Source organism: Suncus etruscus, chromosome 9 (genome assembly GCF_024139225.1).
Source record: "Suncus etruscus isolate mSunEtr1 chromosome 9, mSunEtr1.pri.cur, whole genome shotgun sequence".
Taxonomy (NCBI): domain Eukaryota; kingdom Metazoa; phylum Chordata; class Mammalia; order Eulipotyphla; family Soricidae; genus Suncus; species Suncus etruscus.
Window position 1 is genome coordinate 16,105,189 of NC_064856.1, and position 14,649 is coordinate 16,119,837.

General features: G+C 42.8%; 1 protein-coding gene and 1 non-coding gene across 5 annotated transcripts in view; both read left to right on the plus strand.

Annotated features, from left to right (window-relative positions):
- Positions 1-14,649, plus strand: part of NDRG3 (NDRG family member 3) — a 96,731-nt gene that overhangs the window by 17,360 nt on the left and 64,722 nt on the right. For all 4 annotated transcript variants that reach the window (XM_049779290.1, XM_049779292.1, XM_049779291.1 and 1 more), the window contains one exon: positions 13,380-13,484. In XM_049779290.1, coding sequence (XP_049635247.1) covers positions 13,428-13,484 — 57 coding nt within the window. In that variant the 5' untranslated portion in view covers positions 13,380-13,427. Of the gene's footprint in view, positions 1-13,379; positions 13,485-14,649 lie in introns of those variants that run through there.
- Positions 5,156-5,262, plus strand: LOC126019730 (U6 spliceosomal RNA). The gene has a single exon (XR_007499355.1). It is a non-coding gene; the product is annotated as a U6 spliceosomal RNA (small nuclear RNA).

Genomic DNA, 14,649 nt, shown 5'->3' on the forward strand with positions numbered 1-14,649 from the left:
GAAGAAGAAGAAGAAGAAGAAGAAGAAGAAGAAGAAGGAGAAGGAGAAGGAGAAGAGGAGAGAGAGAGAGGAGAGAGGAGAGAGGGGAGAGAGAGAGAGAAAGAGAGAGAGGAGAGAGAGAGGAGAGAGAGAGAGAAGAAGAAGAAGAGGAGAGAGAGAGAGAGAGAGAGAGAAATTAAGAACTACAGCTGAAAGGATTTCTGTGAAGAATAAACAACAAAATGCTTAGATGACAGTTCCTGGCATGGAGTAAGAATGTATGTATTATGTATTCCTTTTATTTATTCTATTTATTTATTTCACACCAGGCAATACTCAAGTTACTCAGGAATTAAACCTGGCAATGCCTGGTTATGGAATGCTGGAAACTGAACCTAGGTTGGCCACCTGAAATGCAAGAGCACTACTATTGTACTATCTTTCTGGCCTCTATCTTTTATATTATTTAAAAAAAAAAAAACTGAGGGGGGGGCATGCCCAGCGGTGCTCAGAGGTTACTCCTGGCTCTTCACTCAGGAGTCATTTTGGAAGACTTTGGGAGCCATATGAGGTACCAAGGATTGAACCTAGGTCAGCTGCATGCAAGGCATAATGCCTTACTTGCTGTACTATCTTTTCCAGCTCCTAGTCTTTAAAAAATATTAATAGCCTGGAGCCGGAGCGATAGCACAGGTAAGGCATTTGCCTTGCACATGACCAACACAGGACAGACCCTGGTTCGAATCCCAGCTATATTGGGTCCCCTGAGCCTGCCAGGAGCGACTTCTGAGTGCAGAGCCAGAAGTAACTCCTGAGCCCCTCCAGGTATGACTCAAACCCCCCCCCAATTAATAGCCTTAGTACTAGTTGAGACCTGCTGGGCATCATTTGCACCAACGAATTATCTGTAAGCTCTCACTCATCCCAGGAGGGAGTCAGTCTTGTAGCCGAGGGATTGAGAGATGGAGTTTTTCACCATGTGATTCTAGTGTCTTATGATGTTATAAGATCGTTGGCAGAAGCTTAGTACAAGAACTGAGCAAGAAATGAATCTCTGGAAGACAGCACTAGATTTCCTCTAATGTGAAAAGTGAACATCTTCCATCTTTTTGCCTGTTCTCAAGTCCCATCTGGCAATTTACTGACCTGCATTGAGTCTGTGTTGGCCCAGCTGATAAGGGCAGCCTTCTCATTAAATTTGTTCTGTGATGGAGTGTTTTTCTTGGCACAGATATCCTTTTTTTTTTTTCATCTTAAAAAATAAAGGGAACATTAAGGTTAATGCCATCATGCTGGATCTGAGGGCAATTTAGGCTTCCCTGCTTTCCATCCCTGAAGCTCTTTAGACAGTTGTTGGTTTTTTTTTGTTTGTTTGTTTTGGGTTTGTTGGGGTTTGTTTGTTTGTTGTTTTTTTTTTTTGGGGGGGTCGCACCTGGCCACACTCAGGGATTACTCCTAGCTCTGCACTCAGAAATCACTACTGGCAGGCTTGGGAGTGGGGGTGGGGCGCCATATGGGAAGCCTGGGATTGAACATGATCCGTCAGGAGCATGCAAGGCAAGTGCCCTACCACTGTGCTATCACTCTGGTCCCTCTTGACAGTTTTTTTGGTTGTAGTTGTTTGTTTGCTTATTTTTGCACCACACTGCTGTTTTCAAGGCTTACTCTTGGCTTTGTGCTCTGGGATCATTTCTGGCAGGGCGCATGGGACCATATGTGGTACTGGGGATGAACCCAAGTTGATTTCTTTTTTTTTTTTTTGGTTTTTTTTTTTTTGGTTTTTGGGCCACACCTGGTTGTGCTCAGGGGTTACTTCTGGCTATTTGCTCAAAAATAGCCCCTGGCAGGCACGGGGGACAATATGGGACGCCGGGATTCCAAACAACCATCGTAGGTCCTGGGTCAGCTGCTTGCAAGGCAACCGCTGCTGTGCTGTCTCTCCGGCCCCCCCAAGTCGATTTCTTGCAAAGCAAAGACTCTCCTGTCTCTGATCCCACCTCTTCCCAAAACAGTTCTTGAGAAGACTCATATTTGAATAATTAACACTTCGAAGTTCCCTGCTTTCAAATGAGAGAATTAAAATAAGGAATAATGCAAAGAGGTTGGAAAAGTAATTTCAGGTAATCACCTTTTATTTTAATAATTTACATGGGAAAAACCTAAAATTGAAATAGATAACAGTAATTTCTTTTTCCCGTTTCTCTCCCCCCCCCCCCCAACTTTTCTCTGCTGTAATTGTGATGATGTTGTTGTTATTAAAAGATCAGGCCCCACACACACTCCTGACTGATGTTTGTTGGGGATTGACATTAAGTTGTGATGCTTGCACTATTGCAGTGCTCATCAAGATTTGTGTGCCTTTTTTTGTTTTCTTTCTGTCTTTGGGCCACTCCCAGTGGTGCTCAGGGATTGAACTCAGGTATGCCACATGCAAGCTAATTGCCCTACCCAGTGTACTCTCTTCACCCAGTTTGTGTGCCTTTAGTTGGAAGGGCTTGCGCAATACTAAGTAGGGCTTCCCAGTCTTAGGTAAACATACAAGTTAGGGCTGGAGTGATGGTATAGTGGGCAGGGTGCTTGTCTTACACATGCTGACCTGGGTTCAATCTCATGGTTTCCCCAAGCACCACCTTGGAATGATTCCTGAGTGCAGAGCCAGGAGTTACCCTGTGCCCCAAAACTAACCCCCAAAAGGCACACAGGTTATGTTTTGCTCATTGGTGGTTGCACTTCCTTGCAGGGGATATTTGCACATCTTTGCACTTGTACATTTTTCTTCACAGGTATTGCACCCTTTTTTGTGATGCAACACACTGTCTGCATTGCAGCCAGAAATTGCTTGCAACACAGATCCCAGGCAACTGAGTTGCTGGACTCAAAGAGAAGATAGAGCTGCGAGGATTGTTCTTAGCACTTGTGGAACACTGGTGCTTTTCATGACGATATGCTTACTAGGCAGGAGGGACTCACATGACTATTTTTTCACTAGGCCAGTAATAATCTTTATTTTGGTGGCACAGTTGGGTGCTCAGTGACTACTTTTAGCTCAGTGCTGCTAGTGCTCAGAGGACTGTACAGTGCTAGGGATTGAACCTGGGGCTCCTGCGTGCAAAGTTCATACTAGTCCATGGAGCTTACTTTTGCCCTGGAAATGATCTTTAATGGGAGGGTTATGAGTAAAATATCTTTTGGGGGGAGGGGCATCACACCCGGTGACACTCAGGGGTTACTCCTGAGTATGCGCTCAGAAATGCTTCTGGCTTGGGGGATGGTATTGGACGCCGGGGGATCAAACCGCGATCTGTCCTGAGTCAGCCATTGCAAAGCAAATACCCTACTGCTGCGCCATCACTCTGGCCCCTTTGTATTTTTTAATTCCATATTTTTTCTAACAAGAGTATATACTGACATACTGCTTTTATAATAGAAAACAATTTTTTTGTTTTGTTTTTGGGCCACACCTGGCAGTGCTCAGGGATTATTCCTGGCTCTGTGTTCAAAAATTACTCCTGAGACTGAAGAGATAGCATAGTGGTAAGATGTTTTTGCCTTGCACACAGCTGACCCAGGACAGATCCAAGTTTGATTCCCAGCATCCTATATGGTCCCCTGAGCCTGCCAGGAGCAGAAATTACTCCTGCAGGCTCAGGGAATCATATGGGATGCTAGGGATCGAACCCAGGTCGGCTGTGTGCAAGGCAAATGCACTACCCGCTGTGTTATTGCTCTGGCCCCGAAAATAAAAATTTTTTTCTTGGTGCCCGGAGAGATAGCACAGCGGCGTTTGCCTTGCAAGCAGCCGATCCAGGACCAAAGGTGGTTGGTTGGAATCCCAGTGTCCCATATGGTCCCTCTTGCCTGCCAGGAGTTATTTCTTTTTTTTGGCCACACCCGGCGGTGCTCAGGGGTTACTCCTGGCTGTCTGCTCAGAAATAGCTCCTGGCAGGCACGGGGGACCATATGGGACACCGGGATTCAAACCAACCACCTTTGGTCCTGGATCGGCTGCTTGCAAGGCAAACGCCGCTGTGCTATCTCTCCGGGCCAGGAGTTATTTCTGAGCAGACAGCCTGGAGTAACCCCTGAGCAACACCGGGTGTGGCCCAAAAACCAAAAAAAAAAAAAAAAATTTTTTTTTTCTTGGTGTCAGGGATAGAGCTTTGACCTCATACCTGTAAAGCATATCCTCTAAGACTAACCTATATTGCAGGAAGACTTCAGTTAGTTAGTTTTTGAGCCACATCCAGTGATGTTCAGGGCTTCTTTCTGGTTTTACACTCAGGAATCACTCCAGGCAGTAACGGGGGGACAATATGCGGTGCCAGGGATTAAACTTGGACCAGTTTTGTATAATGTAAGCTCCCTGCTTACTGTACTATCACTCCTACTTCCCAGGAAAAAAGACTTTAAAATTGCCATTTTACTGATAGTGAAATCCAGATGGGTAGCAATTTATAGGATAATTAATAAACACAACAAGTAGATTCTTGTTAGACCAATATTTCGAGAGTTAATTAGATCAGAGACCATAAAAGAGATAATTGGAGATGCTGGTTGAAATTTGTGGTAATAAGTTCAAACCACCTGCCTCATCCCATTTTAAAAGGAGACTGGTATAAAGTCAAGATAAAGGCTTGCTTGAATATGTATCTCACTTGCTTGTCTCTTTGTATCTTTGTTTTTCCACTCTAGAGAAGCCTGTATTCTCTCTTAAACATGTACTTCTCTCTCTCTTCATGTCTAAGTTTTATTCAATAAAATCTATCTTGCCTTACTTAGTAAATGAATAAAATTAAGATAAAGCGGTTCAGGAGATCACTCAAAGGACTAGAGAACATGGTTTTCTTGCATAGGTATCCTTAGTTCCATTCTAGGCACCACCAGGAATGACCCATAACTTGAACCTGTACACTGAGTTGGTAATATATTTGGAACAACATTGGGTGTGACCTCAAGTAGTCAAAAAAAATAAAAATAAAAAAGAAGATAAAAATTGGGGCTGAAGCAATAGCACTGTGTTTTCCTTGCACACAGCCTACTTGAGTTTGATCCCCAGCATCTCATATGGTCCCCAAGCCTGCCAGGAGCTGTTTCTGAGCACAGAGTTAGTCACCCCTGAATGCCACTGGTGTGGACCCCAAAACAAATAAACAAAAAAGATAAAAATTTAGCTCTGGTGCTCGCTTCAGCAGCACATATACTAAGATTGGAACAATACAAAGAAGATTAGCATGGCCCCTGTACAAGGATGACACGCAAATTCGTGAAGCGTTTCATATTTTTTGCTGGTTTGGGGTTGTTTTTTTTTTTTGTTTTTTTTTTTTTACTGTTTGTTTTGTTTTGTTGTTTTGATAATTATAACACCTAGACCAGTGAGTTATGGGCAATCTTTTTTTTCAACTGATTTTTTCAAATCTCGCCAAAACCACGATTAAAATTTATTTTGAGAGCCACATTTTTTTTTATTTGTTTTTGGGTCACACCTGACAGCGCTCAGGGGTTACTACTGGCTCAAAGCCCAGAAATCGCTCCTGGCAGGCTTGGGGGACCATATGGGATGCCGGGATTTGAACCACCATCCTTCTGCATGCAAGGCAAACACTGTACTTCCATGCTATCTCTCCGGCCCCATGAGAGCCACTATTTTTTGTTTGTTTGTTTTTGTTTTTGGGTCACACCCAGCAGCACTCAGGGGTTACTCCTGGCTCTATGCTCAGAAATCATCCCTGGCAGGCACAGGAGACCGACCATATGGGATGCTGGGATTTGAACCACCATCCTTCTGCATGAAAGGCAAACGCCCCACCTTCATGCAATCTCTCCGGCCCCGAGAACCACATTTTTAAAACCGAAAATACATAGAATGGTACACTGTTTTTAGTTTCAATAAGTTTTTATTGAGAATATTCTGTATGCAAGTATCCACATAGGTCGAGAGGATACAAATAACACAACTAATAAAACCAATAACGTTAAATTCCGTAAATTTGCCTTACAATGTAGAGAAAATTACATCCTGACAATGACTGACAAAGCCACAACCACTAATGTGAACATTGGCCTTGCATTTCCTTGGATAGTTTGAGTAAGTCAGGTTTATATGTTGTTGTTTTTAATTTTAGGCACGATTCCAGGTTCTCATCGATGAGACTATTTCTCAATTTACTCGTGATAAGATTCATGCTTGAAAATGATTGTTCGCATAAATATGTAGATCCGAACAAGGATAGAACTGCAAACGCTAGTTTTTTATTATATTATTATTATATTATATGAGTCAGGAATACTATTCCAGGTGTTAAAAAATCAACATATCTTTCTTCTCCAGGTCTTTCAAAGCAGACCACTTGTGCTGTGAACTAAGTTTACATTTGTGTTTCTCCAATCTTTCTAAATTGCTTTTTTTTTTTTTTTTTGGTTTTTGGGCCACACCCAGTAACGCTCAGGGGTTACTCCTGGCTATGCGCTCAGAAGTCGCTCCTGGCTTGGGGGACCATATGGGACACCGGGGGATCGAACCGCAGTCCGTCCAAGGCTAGCGCAGGCACGGCAGGCACCTTACCTCTTGCGCCACCTCCCGGCCCCCCAATCTTTCTAAATTAGCACAAAGACATTTAAGTTCCGAGCTCACAGTTGTGTTTGTTTGTTTTTGGTTTTTGGGCCACACCGGCGGTGCTCAGGGGTCACTCCTGGCTGTCTGCTCAGAAATAGCTCCTGGCAGGCACGGGGGACCATATGGGACACCAGGATTCGAACCAACTACCCTTGGTCCTGGATCGGCTGCTTGCAAGGGAAACACCGCTGTGCTATCTCTCCTGGCCCTTTTGCCAATGTTGATTTTAAATATTTTTTTTGTTTGTTTTTTGGGCCACACCCGTTTGATGCTCAGGGGTTACTCCTGGCTAAGTGCTCAGAAATTGCCCCTGGCTTGGGGGGACCATATGGGACACCAGGGGATTGAACCGTGGTCGCTATCTTTCCTTGGCTAGCGCTTGCAAGGCAGACACCTTACCTCTAGCGCCACCTCGCCGGCCCCTCAATGTTGATTTTAAAGGGAGAAAAATTTAATTCAGTTACAGTGGCATCCAGAGGTCTTTTAACAAAGGCCAACGTGGCTTTGCTGTTTCTGAAATTCTGAAACCTCTTGACAAAAGCTTCCCTCATATTTAACAGTGCTATTTTAAAATAGGTAATGTCAATATCAGAGTTATTTTCTTGGTGATGTTTCAACAGGCTTGGAAAGTGAATCAAAGTTTCTCTGTCAAAATCTGGAGCAAAAACAGATAATTTGTTTTCAAACAAAATAACTTCTTCTAACATCGAAAAAATTGTGTTTCCTTTCCCCTGTAGTTTATGATTAAGCTGATTTAGATGTGAAGTAACATCCACCATGAAATACAGTTTTTGAATCCGCTGATCGTTTGTTAATTCTGGATAGTAAACACCTTTCTCGAGGAAAAATGCTTTGATTTCTGATAATAAGGAAGCAAAACGTTTCAAAACGTTTCCTCTTGATAACCAAAATGTGCTGGAAATTTGAAACCCTACAATATGGAGACGAAACAAGTAAAAGAGAAAAACCTTTTAACAATCTTTAAAAGCAAGGACAGTGTTCCAGAGAAAAGTAGTGATTTCACTGAAAGGAAATAAAAACCTATTGACATTTTAGTGTGTGCTGCAAGAAATCAAACTAAAATACACACAAAAACAAAAACGGCACTTTGTTAAAGGCATATGATATCATATCATAAAGAAATTTTGATAGAGTGCCTGAAACATTTTAAAAATAATTTTTATTTAAGCATATTTGTTACAAAATTATTCATACTTGAGTTTCAGTTATAGAATGTAACTACCCTTCACCAGTGCACTTTCCCCATAACCAATGTCCCTTGTTTCCTCCCCCTTCACCCTCCTCTGCCTATATCAGGGGCAGGCATTTTGCTTTTTTCTCTCTCTTTTCCTTTATGACACTGAGGGTTGCAAAATTTCCTTAATGACACCATGGTTTGCAATATTGTTAATTAAAGGGTACCATGCATGTCACTTATCCATTTTCAGCATCCAGTTCTTGTCCAGAGTGATATGTTCCAACTATCAACGTCAAAAAATGTACCTTTCTCTATTCTAACTGAACTCACCACTTTTTATGGCAAGCTTCCTATCATGGACTAGTCCTCCTGTCCCTCATCCCTATTTTCTCTAGATGTTATTACCATATTGCCATTTATTATTCTTATATGCCACAAATGATTATTCTGTGTCTACACCTCTCCTCCTGATATATTTCAATCAGAATAATAATATGATGTGTTGGGGCCGGGCGGTGGCGCTAAAGGTAAGGTGCCTGCCTTGCCTGCGCTAACCTTGGACGGACCGCGGTTCGATCCCCCGGTGTCCCATATGGTCCCCCAAGCCAGGAGCAACTTCTGAGCACATAGCCAGGAGTAACCCCTGAGCGTTACTGGGTGTGGCCCAAAAACCAAAAAAAAAAAAAAAAAATGATGTGTTGATGTGTGTACAGATGATGCACTGTGCATGGCTCAGTGTTTTTGTGTAGTCACAAGAAACAGAAGTTGCACGCCCATACATTGTATCCACTCATTGTATGATAGACTGGATTCAAAAAAAACTCCCTGCTGAACTAACTCTGTGACAGATGACACAGTAAAGATAATTTGTGATATTCACAATTGTGATCAAATCCAGGCTATTCATCACCTTGAGTAAGATGCCCACTACTAGCATCTTCTCCATAAAGAAGTGAAGTGGCTGTTCAGGGAAAGGGTGCTCTCTCGCCTTGTTGGCAAGAGGGAAGGAGTAGTGCAGTTCCTGTGAGAGCAGAACTCTGACTTTGTACAGCCCCAGTTAGACAAGGAATGGGTAGCTAAGTATTTGGCAGACATTGTTCCTTTTCTCTATGAACTTAATATTTCTCTGCAGAGGAGTTTCACAAGTAGTTTTTACAGTGAGACATAAGATGGATGTGTTCAAAAAAGAATCTGATTCTGGGATAGCTGTGTCTGAGGAGATATTGAAATGTTTCCTCTCTTGCAAAAAATTTCCGATTGGCACTTATATTATGCAGAAAGTCATAATCAATATGAAAAACAGCATTGAAGGGCATTAGCTCACTATTTAATCATGAGTACTCTGAACATGAGAATCCACAGAAAAGAAAACTCTGGGTTGAGAATCCCTTCATGGAAGATGCCCACTCTTGTGCAAAATAAAATATGTGTTTTAAGATCACTCCAGGCACTGTATTTCTAAACCCCACCCAACCTGGTCTGAAGAAGCAGGGTAGCAGGAAAGAAATAATAAACCAAGCTAGCCAGGAAAGGATGATCATGGAGTCCATGGCCTTTTACCTTGTACTCGGCTTCTAGCCCAATAAGCCTTTATAGAACACCTCTTTCTTTATTAAAACTAATTCCCAACACCAGGAGGCTTCAGGTCAAGAGAAAGAGATAAAAGTACATATACAGTGGGCTTTTACATATCAAAAGAAGAGGTTTAAGAAAGGATGACGTGGGCCCGGAGAGATAGCACAGCTGCGTTTGCCTTGCAAATAGCCGATTCAGGACCAAAGGTGGTTGGTTCGAATCCCGGTGTCCCATATGGTCCCCCGTGCCTGCCAGGAGCTGTTTCTGAGCAGACAGCCAGGAGTAACCCCTGAGCATCGCCGGGTGTGGCCCAAAAACCAAAAAAAAGAAAGGATGACGTTTGGAAAACACCTTTATTTAGGGTTGATACTGGTATCATCATACACTCTTGGAGACACCAGAGCTGCACACAGGACGTGCACTGACAGAGGCTAAGAGCAGAGTCCTGATTCCTGGAGTGGCCAGAAGAGCCACATTAAAAGTGTAAAGAGCCTCATGTGGGGGTCGAGAGCCTCGGCTTGCTGACCACTGACCTAGACGATTCTTTCTAGGTTTTTTTTTTCCCTTTTCATTTCTTTTATTTCCAACAGAACCACATTACTGAAATCATCTTGCTCAACCTTATAATATGAAGGGGAAAAATGGACGGTACCAGGACTAGACAGTTATATGAACATTTGAGGTGGGGGGCAAACCAGAAGTTCTCAGGGCTTACTCCTGGCTCTGCTCAGGGATCATACCTGGCAGGTTCTGGGGACCTTATATGGTGCTGGGTATCAAACTGGGGTTAGTCAAACATCCTCTCTGCTGTACTATGACTCTAGCCCTAAGTTTGTGCTTTCTAAGCGACACAAATATTTGGAATGTATAGATTGTTGTGTGGGGCCCATAGTTTATATATTTTTCTAAGTCCTCTGAGTCCTAAGGATGATAAAAGGGCTTTTATTAGTCTTGTAATAATGTAGCCACAGTTGGGAACAGAATGTTTTGGTGGTTGTTTATTTTTTTTTGTTTTTTGTTTTGGCCACACCCACCTGATGCTCAGGGGTTACTCCTGGCTAAGGGCTCAGAAATTGCCCCTGGCTTGTGGGGACCATATGGGACGCCAGGGGAATTGAACCGTGGTCGCGATCTTTCCTTGGCTAGCGCTTAGATACCTTACCTCAAGCGCCACCTCGACGGCCCCATGTTTTGGTGGTTGTATTAATCATTAGTAATTGTAAAGCAGCAAGGAACATATATGTGCCCCTCTCTAGTGGTAAGGTAAAACCATAATCTTGTTTCTTTTTTGTTTGTTTGTTTGGGGGGGGGGTTGGGCCACACTCAGTAGTACTCAGGTGTTTCTCCTGGCTGTATGTAAGCTCAGGGGGCCATTCCTGGCAGTGCTCGGGAAACCATATGGGATGTCAGGGATAGAACCCAATTTGGATTTGGCTGCATGGAAGGCAAACGTCATACCCACTGTAATATCGCTCCAGCCCCACCATCTCGTCTCTTAATGGGAAACCAGAAAAATGAACTAATGTAGTTCACTACTATCTTTTAAATTTTTTTTTTTTTTTGGTTTTTCGGGCCACACCCGTTAGATGCTCAGGGGTTACTCCTGGCTACGCGCTCAGAAATTGCCGCTGGCTTGGGGGGACCATATGGGACGCCGGGGGATCGAACCGTGGTCCTTTCCTTGGCTAGCGCTTGTAAGGCAGACACCTTACCTGTAGCGCCACCTCACCGGCCCCTAAATTTTTTTTAATTCCAGCCAGTTAGTTCTTCTGGCCCCACTTATTATAATGTACTTTGTTTTATTTTTGTCTTTTGAACTATACCTACTGGTGTTCAGGTGTTGTACCCAGCTTGATGCTAGGAGTTTGTTCCTGGCAGTGCTCAGGGGAACACTGTGGTATTGGTAATTGAGCCCAGGTCTCTTGCATGCATGCTTCCAGTGGTGTGGTTTTGATTATGCTGGTTTCTTGTGCATCTTCTGTAACTGAATTATATGTTCTGTGAGGGCTAAGACTATTGTTTGAATCATTGCTGCATAAAAATGTAACTCAGGGGCCAGAGCAAATAGCACAGCAGGTAGGGCATTTGCCTTGCATGCGGCAAACCTAGATTCCATCTCTGGCATCCCATATGTTCCCACAAGACTTCCAGGAGTGATTCTTGAGTACAGAGTCAGAAATAACCCCTGAGTGCCACTAAGTGTGGTCCAAAAACCAAAAAGAAAAAAAAAATAGTTCTTTTATTTTGTTTTGTTTTTGTTTCTTTTTGGGCCACACCCGGTGACACTTAGGGATTACTCAAGGCTATGTGCTCAGAAATCTCTCCTGGCTCATAAAGAGCATATATCACATAGTTGACATAGTAGATGATAATACATTTATTCACAGCTACGTGGGAGTGAAATTATTTTAAAAAGAAAAGTGGGGCTGCAGCGATAACACAGCAATAGGTTATTTGCCGGGACAGATCCTGGTTCAATTCCCGGCATCCCATATGATCCCTCAAGCCTGCCAGGAGCGATTTCTGAGCACAGAACCAAATGTACCCCCTGAGCACCACCAGCTGTGACCCAACCCCCCCCAAAAAAAAAATAAAAGAAGGAAAAGGAGAAAAAATACAGCAACAAGAAAATTTTTGAAAATGATTGTTTGGGGCTGGCGCTAGAGGTAAGGTGTCTGCCTTGCAAGCACTAGCCAAGGAAAGACCGCAGTTCAATCCCCCAGCGTCCCATATGGTCCCCCTAAGCCAGGGGCGATTTCTGATGGAGTAACCCCTGAGCATCAAACAGGTGTGGCCTAAAAAAACCAAAGGAAAAAAAAATGATTGTATTTTGATTGAAGTCTTTAAGTCATTGTCAGAAGGTTTAGTAAGCTCTTATTGCAAGTTGACCATTATTTCATTTATTTATTTATTTATTTGTTTATTTATTTATTTATTTATTTATTTATTTATTTATTTATTTTGTGGTTTTTGGGTCACACCCGGCAGTGCTCAGGGGTTTTTCCTGGCTCTGTGCTCAGAAACTGCTCCTGGCAGGCACGGGGGACCATATGGGACGCCGGGATTTGAACCGATGACCTTCTGCATGAAAGGTAAACGCCTTACCTCCATGCCATCTCTCCGGCCCTATTTCATTTATTTTTGAACATTAGATGGTCTCGATTTGGTATCAAATTCGTCAACTGTCATAATTGAATTACAATAACTGTTGCTGATACTGTGGCTTTTACACGGCATGTTTTCGACAGTAGGTGGAGGGTGCCCTTCACTCACTCCAAAAAAGTCCTGGTGATATCAGCTCAAATACCTGCATACCTGAAATTTTAGTCAGATTGGTGTCTGTGCAGAAAGTCGTAGAGGAGTGGTGAAGCAGGGCCATTGGCAAAAGTGATGATTGTGGGTGACGGGAGCAGCAGGCATGGCTTTGGCAGTTTGAGGACTTGACCTGTTCTCTCCTCCCAAGATTGCCAGTTTCCAGCTGCATGGCCAGTGTACCTATTATTTTTACAATTTTGTTTACATCTCTTTCAAGAACAGTGAATCTATGGAGCTGGCAGGGTACAGATAGGGTGACTGCTTTGTCTAGATTTACCATAGTTTCTTTATTCACTCATCTGTTCTTGGGCACTTGGGTTGTTTTCAAATTCTGGTTGTGAATAGTGCCAATATTTTCTACATTGTGTCTTTTCCACATTGTGTTTTTAGGCCCAGGAGTATATTGCTGGGCTGAATGGAAGCTCAAATTCTAGTTTTTTGAGAATTCATACTGTTTTCTGAAAAGGTCAGACTCAACATTCCCACCAGCAGTGAAGGAGGGTCCCTTTCTTCTGCATCTATACCAGCATTGGTTGTTCTTGTTCTTGATGTGTGCCAATCTCTATGGTGTGAGATGATATCTCATTGTTTTTGATTTGCATCTCCCAGATGACTAAGAGTGTAAAGCATTTTTTCATGTGCCCTTTTGGACCTTCCAACTCTTATTTCCAACTTTTTCGATTCTGTCTTTTGTTTCAGAGATCCTGATTTATTCTTGAGATTAAATCTTCTACTACCTTCGTCCTCATGGATGAACTTCAGGACGTTCAACTCACAGAGATCAAACCACTTCTAAATGATAAGGTAAAAATTGTTTATTTTCACTAAAATGATTTTTCCTTTGATTAGTTTTCTATATTATTGGAAAAGAAACAAAAACATACTAGCTTGACTCTCTATGAAGGGAATAATTTTTTCTGTTTGTTGGTTTGTTTGTTTTGGGGGCACACTCACTTGTGCTCCAAGCTTACCCTGGCTCTGTGCTCAGGGATCTCTCCTGACAGGGCTCTAGGGATTGAATCCAGGTTGGCCACAGGCAAGTCAAGGTCCCTACTCGGTGTACCATTGCCCTGGCCTCTAGAAATACACTTATTTTTTTGTTTTTTGTTTTGGGGTCACACCAGGTGGTGGTGTTCAGAGCTTACTCCTGGCTCTGCACATAGGGATCTTGATGGTGCTTAGAAGGTACATGGGGTTCCGTGATGAAACCTAGTTCCGGTGTGTGTAAAGCAAGCACTCTACCCTACAGTACCTATCTTTCTAACCCTCTAGAAATATACTTGTTTGTTTCTGGGCCACACCCAGTAATGTTCAGGGGTTACTCCTGGCTCTGCACTTAGGAATCACTACTGGTGGTGGCTTGGGGGGGGCCCTATGGGATTCTGGGAATTGAACCCAGGTCAACCACATGCAAAGCCTTACTTACTGTACTATTTTATCTCTGCCCCTTTCCATGCTTTTGATCTTTTTGCTCTTTTTTCCTACTTTTGTTTCCACAGGCCAAATTTAATCAAATATCTGTGTAAATTTTGTTGTTTTACAGGTAAGAAAGATAAAGGGGGGAAAACAATGTGACAAATCAAACATGAAGTGTGAGCGAAGTTTGACTTAGAACCAAAGTGTCTTGACATCAGTCTCTATTAACTTTCATGAGTGTTGATGTCTGTAGTTGTGATCCTCTCTCTAAATGTTTGTCAAATCTATGATGTGACCTTTCTGTCAGCATTGAGATTTTCATCAGTGATACCTGGATGTTGGTGAAATACCCAGTTTTATATACTATCACATAGTTAACAGCTCACAGCTTCCAGAATTTAACCCAGTTGAGTAGAGCGCAGATATGAGATATCATAATTGTTTAGAGTTATTCTTTGTTTTGTTTATTTGTTTTTGTTTTTGGACCACACCTGGTGATGCTCAGGAGTTACCCTTGGCTGTGTACACAGAAACTGCTCCTGGGTTGGGGGAC